The sequence below is a fragment of the Pteropus alecto genome, unplaced genomic scaffold (assembly GCF_000325575.1).
Source record: "Pteropus alecto unplaced genomic scaffold, ASM32557v1 scaffold195, whole genome shotgun sequence".
Taxonomy (NCBI): Eukaryota; Metazoa; Chordata; class Mammalia; order Chiroptera; family Pteropodidae; genus Pteropus; species Pteropus alecto.
The window spans coordinates 3,193,838-3,199,370 of record NW_006438073.1 but is presented as its reverse complement, the minus strand read 5'-3'; the positions used below and the strand labels follow the sequence as shown (position 1 = coordinate 3,199,370).

General features: G+C 39.0%; 1 protein-coding gene across 2 annotated transcripts in view; it reads left to right on the top strand.

Moving 5' to 3' along the window:
• Window positions 1-5,533, top strand: part of TMEM242 (transmembrane protein 242) — a 28,106-nt gene that overhangs the window by 6,236 nt on the left and 16,337 nt on the right. The window contains exons 3-4 of one of the 2 annotated variants that reach the window (XM_025049069.1): window positions 906-1,043; window positions 3,920-5,062. In XM_025049069.1, the coding sequence (XP_024904837.1) occupies window positions 906-1,043; window positions 3,920-4,003 (222 nt within the window). In that variant the 3' untranslated portion in view covers window positions 4,004-5,062. Of the gene's footprint in view, window positions 1-905; window positions 1,044-3,919; window positions 5,063-5,533 lie in introns of those variants that run through there. The other variant, XM_006915020.3, reaches the window with a different exon arrangement.

Genomic DNA, 5,533 nt, shown 5'->3' with positions numbered 1-5,533 from the left:
AATTTGCTATCTCTTATCAGATTATTTAATTAGTTTGATGTCATTTTAATGAAAATGCCAATGAGTGGGTTTTTTGTCCAGTTTGGGGTTTAGAGAAATCTTGACAGAATGTTCAAGGGTTTTTCTGGAAGAATTAATAGGCAGAAACAAAGAAAATTTTGAAAAAAGTAGTGAGTATGATATACTTTCTGGATATTAAGACTTTATGATTCTATAATGAAATCTGTGATTCTGGCATAAAAATAGATAATAAAATAGGTATAAGCCTCTCTATATGTAAGTTTCTCAAATAAGTTGGGAGAAGGATTAATTGATGGAGTGGTGCTGGCGCAGTTGCTAAGCTATTCGGGAAGTAAACTCCCTGTCATCACCAGCTCCTGTCAAAACCAAAATAAATAACCAGATGATCTAAAAAGTTAGGGGTAAAAAGAAGAGACAATTTAAAAATAAAAATACAACTAAAAGAAAAATGACTGTAATTTTAGAATAGAGGAAGTTTTTGTAAGCTTAAGTGCATTAGAATGCACTTTGACCAAAAACAAAAAAGCAAAATAGAAGGAGTTAAAAGTAGACCAAACTGGAGAAATAGAATAGCACATATGATAGATATAAGGGCTAAAAGACATTAATATATAAAGAGAATGTACAAATAAGAAAACTTGGGCAAATCACATAAATATGCAATTCAAAAGGCATAAATATTTGGTTCGCGATAAGTTGGGAAAATGTTCATTCTCAGTAACGTAGAAATGTAAGTTATAAATAGTTTTATAGAAATTTTAAAGGTTTCTCTTGGGATATTTTTATATGTTTACTGTTTTTTAACATTCATGTTAAATGCTCCCCGCATATTTATTCATTCTGAATTGATGATTTTTACCCCAACCTTTCTGCCCTCACTGCAGGGAAGCGTGGCCACCGCCGCCCTCCCGGAGAGCGGGTCTTCGCTTGCCTTGCGAGCCCTGGGGTGGGGCTCGCTGTGTGCCTGGTGCGGGGTTGGCGTGATCAGCTTTGCAGTCTGGAAAGCACTGGGAGTTCACAGTGTAAGTAACTACAGTCCCGTAATTGGTATCTGGAGTATATATTCTGCTTTCTGAGGTCTAAATCTTCCTGATCTTAAAATTTGCATAGTTTGTTCACTGTCTCGGGAAGTGATGACAGAATGTGGCTAAATTCTTACTAATAACTAGGCAATTTCTCACAACTAGTAAGCCATATCAATAATTTAAATATTTGAAGGTGGTAAAACTTCAAATATAATTAAATAATGACTAATTCATACCAGATGTTTATTTTATATGAATTGGTACTATTTTATATGAATTGTTCAGTAAAATTACTTAATTTGGAACAACTTTCTATGCTGTTCGACATCCATATATATAAATATCCTAAAATAGTTAAATCATTTTAAAATTATTTAAATTATTAATGTGTTTATATATTATTGGAAAAAATCCAAAGAGCCAGCGTGTGTGTAATTTATACCCCAAGCTAAAGAGCTCTACGTTCGAAATGACTGGCTTCTTTGTTATTAAATTCCTGGTAGGAAGTTCTTGGACCAGGCTCTTTGTGACAGGTAAATATTGATGGTGGTTTGGAATAAGTGGCAGCAGTGATGAAAAGAGGTTCTAGATATATTTCAAAGACAGCGTCAACAAGGATTTGTTACAGATTGGATATAAAAAATGAGAGAAAAAGCGAAGTCAAGGATGTCTCCAAGGCTTTTGGTTTGAGCAACTGGACAATGGATGGGGACCAGTGCGATAGGAACAGGCGTTAGTTAATGTCAGGAGGTCAGACATTGCGATGTCTCTTAGATAGCCAAGTGCAGAGTCAAGTAAGCAGTTAGCTGTAGGCTGGAATTCAGGGCAGAGGTGCAAGGTGAAGATGTGAATTTGCGACTCATAGGTATATAGATAGTAGTTAAAGCCAGGAAACCAGGTGAGCTCCCTCAGGCAGTGAATGTGGAGAGAATAGAGAAGAGGGAAGAGGTCTGAGGAGGGAGCTTCTGGGCACTCCCCAAGGTCAGAGTTCGGGGGTGGGGAGAGAGTAGCAAAGGAGATTTCCCTACGGAAGAAGTAGGGAGGACCAGGAGAATGGTGACTTGGATGCCACGTGAAAAAAGCACTTCACAGAGGTGTACACTGTGGAAAAGTCATGTGAGCTGAGAACTGGTAGTTCACTGAGTTAGCAATGTGGTGGCCATCAAGAGGTAAAGCCTGAGTGGAGTGGATCTAAGAGAATGGAGGCAGGAGTTTGGAGGCAGCGTGTGTGAGCAGGTCTTCAGGGAAAGAAAGAAATGGAGTCATGGCTCACAGGGGGAGGTGGGGTCAAGAGAGTTCGCTTTTTTTTAAGTTGGGAGAATTAATAGCGTATGTGCATGCTGATGGGAGTGCTTCAGTACAGGGGGGAAGGGAGAAGAGGATGGCTGGAGTAGTAAGCATTATTATTATTATTATTACTGGCATTATTGGATTGTTCACGTTTGGCTTAATCATAACTAAACATAGGCATTATTGTACTTTTCACTGAAAATATACTAATAGACAAACAGATGTTGTTTTTCTCCTAGTCTGATTAACCTTGCTGACAAATTTTCATATGCCAACAAAATTAGGTTATTTAAATTAAATTTTATGCTTGAGAACTTGGGCTTCATGGGCTAGATTGTGCTATTTTAGTTTCTACAATGTGAACTTCTTTGTCATATGGGACTGAATAAAACAGGAGAGAAAAATTCTTTTCCGATTGGCCCTATTGAATATAAGAATACCTGGAATGCTTTATATTGCATCTTTATGTCTTTAACTAAATAGAAAGACTGCAAATACACTCTCCCTACATGTGGATCATTAGGCATATAGGTTTGGTCTCCATGTCTGAAAAGTCTCACAGAAACATGAACAACTGAAGCTTTGTCAACATCTTTTAAGAGCAGTAGTGTTTATTGATTTGTTCATTCAGAAGACATTCGTGGGCCTACACTGTGCTAAGACAGGGCTCCCCAGTAGACTTATGGAATGCTTAGGTTTTAAGGCTTTCTAAGCAAATTCTTATTCTATGACCCTGCCCCAGGCTTGTAGAGAGCGATATGATATTTTTCAGCTCTGCATTTAGAGAATGCCTGCATTGAGGGAGTTTTGATGATAACTGTGAGATTACCCTGAATCCAGTGAACTTTTATTAGTATTTACTGCCTCTTATTGGAAAATGTCATCTTTCAGTGACTAAGCAAAACAAAATGTTAACAGAAATGGCTGGGTCTGTGTGCTCAATAAACAATTGAGACGACCATTCCAGATAAATGCAGGTAAATCAGAATCAATTCCGGTGTCAAACAGTTGGTGGTGGCTGCCTTCAGTTGTACTGGATCTCCAGTATAAACCCAGTTCAAAAAAAAGGCTGCCATCTAATGGCTGACCGAGAACAGCTTACATTCCCTATTTTAATTCACAGCTACATCTGCTGGCTGGAGAGGGAACATGTTGAAATACTTAAAGCAAAGCTCTTAGATTCTTAGAAATATTTTGGATTTATTTTTTGTTTATACATAATCATTGTGGAATTTCATTTCACGTAGAATAATTATAATACATCAAATATTACCTTATGACCAACTTGAGGGCTTTTGCTACTTGTAGGCAAATCTCTTTTTTTGGACTTTGCTAATTTCAGTTTTTACCAACATTCCTATGTATCTCATATGACTCTCACGTATTCCTACATTGTGTTAGTCGTTTCAAATGAAGCAGCATTGTAGAGTGAATGCTAGCTAGAACCCCATATGTAAAATGAAACTATGGAGAACCTTAAAAGTTTTTAACTTCTAAGATATATAAAAAGGACATAGACTTCCTGTTATATACTTTTCATTGATTTAGGTCAAAGATTGAAAACAAATCTTGTCTTCTGGCAGATTGTTTCATGGTGGCCACTTCTGAGTGATCTGCAGGGGGTTCTGAAATGCGGCCAAGACGTTTCCCTCCGCGTCCTTGCCTAATCTAATCCCAGTGCTCCCAGGGATCGTGACCAGCTTCTGCCCCAGGAAGCAAGCTTTGATTTCTCATTCTGATTGCATATGTCAGCAGACCCAGCCCCGCTTCCTCTTCCCGATAGTACTTACGGGAAGGCCCAGAACAGTCATCACGGTCTCGCAGAGATGGTCCATCTGTCAAGCTCTGAGCCTTCAAACAGCCAAAGCATTGAGGAATATTTTCCTGGAATCATTTTTAAATTAACTGGAAGTGGCACTGTGCATCAGTTAGATTCAGGTCCGAGGTGACAAGAACATCTCTGTAACCCTTACTTCCCATTCCATTGCAGCTCTAATGGGCTTGGCAGCCCGGTGGTGAGAGGCACATGTGGAGGAGCAATTTGATGACAGAGGGACAGGACAGCATCAGTTTAAAAGGAGAGATAATGACCAGTGCACTTTTTCCCTAAGCCAAGGGGCAGGGAATCAGCTGTTTTGGCATGTTGCCAAGATAGCTCTTTAAAAACCCGTCAGTTTTCTTTTATAAATAAAATAAGGCCCCAGGCAATTTATAAAGGAAGAATGTGCAACAATTACTAGAAAGATAAGCTCTTCAATAAAAGCCTCCTTATTCCGAGGCCTGACACAAATCAGGCTTAATCACCCCCGGAATGTTCCCAGCCTTATTGCACTGGAGGAAAGATATCCTTGATTTCACTTGGCTTCTCATGTTCTCTGTCCTTATTTCTTACGCTGAGCACAGAAAATTGGACTCACATGAGCAGATCTCTCTATAAAGCATTGTGGCGTGAAGACCTGATAGCATGTGCTTTCCCCTAAGCTCTGTTTTAAAAGCTTTGTCTTACCTAGTATCGGTTAGTCACTTATGAATATCTAAAACTATGAAAATATATGTGTTGATATATTTACATATTATTCATTTACCCATATATCAGAAAATGGAAGCGTTCTCTCAAATTGAATTTTACTGACTGAAATATTTCTAACAAGTATAGGAAGAAAATTTTTTTAATGTGCTATGTATATTTCCACAATGTGAACTGTGCTGAACACAATTTCTTGTTTTCTTGATGACTCAGACATATCAGTTATTGTTTGCTTTTTGTGCTAACAGATTCGGGGCTTTTATAGTTCTTTATTCTTTTAGTAATTGTTGTTGATCCTTGTTTGGCTCTTAGTTTTCACTTCCCACTATCCCATTTCTTTCTGAAATGCTGCTGCTTCACTTTGCACAGTTACACTGAGATTCCTGCCTTTGCCTTCGTATTTTTTCTTTCACAGGTTTCGTCCTGTCTGGTGGCTTCATCCACTTGGAGACAACTGCCAGGTCTGAGTCTCCAGCCCAGATTCCTGAGCTCCTGGCTCATGGGCCTACTTGACTGAACACTGATGCTTAGATGTCCTGCAAGCATCGTGTGTGTTCCCTCTGAACTGTCTACTCACACCCGACTCCCTACCTGTACCCCACTCCCTACCCGTACCCCACTCCCAGCCTACTCGTGGGTCACTCCTCAGTGAATGGTGGCATCATCCACA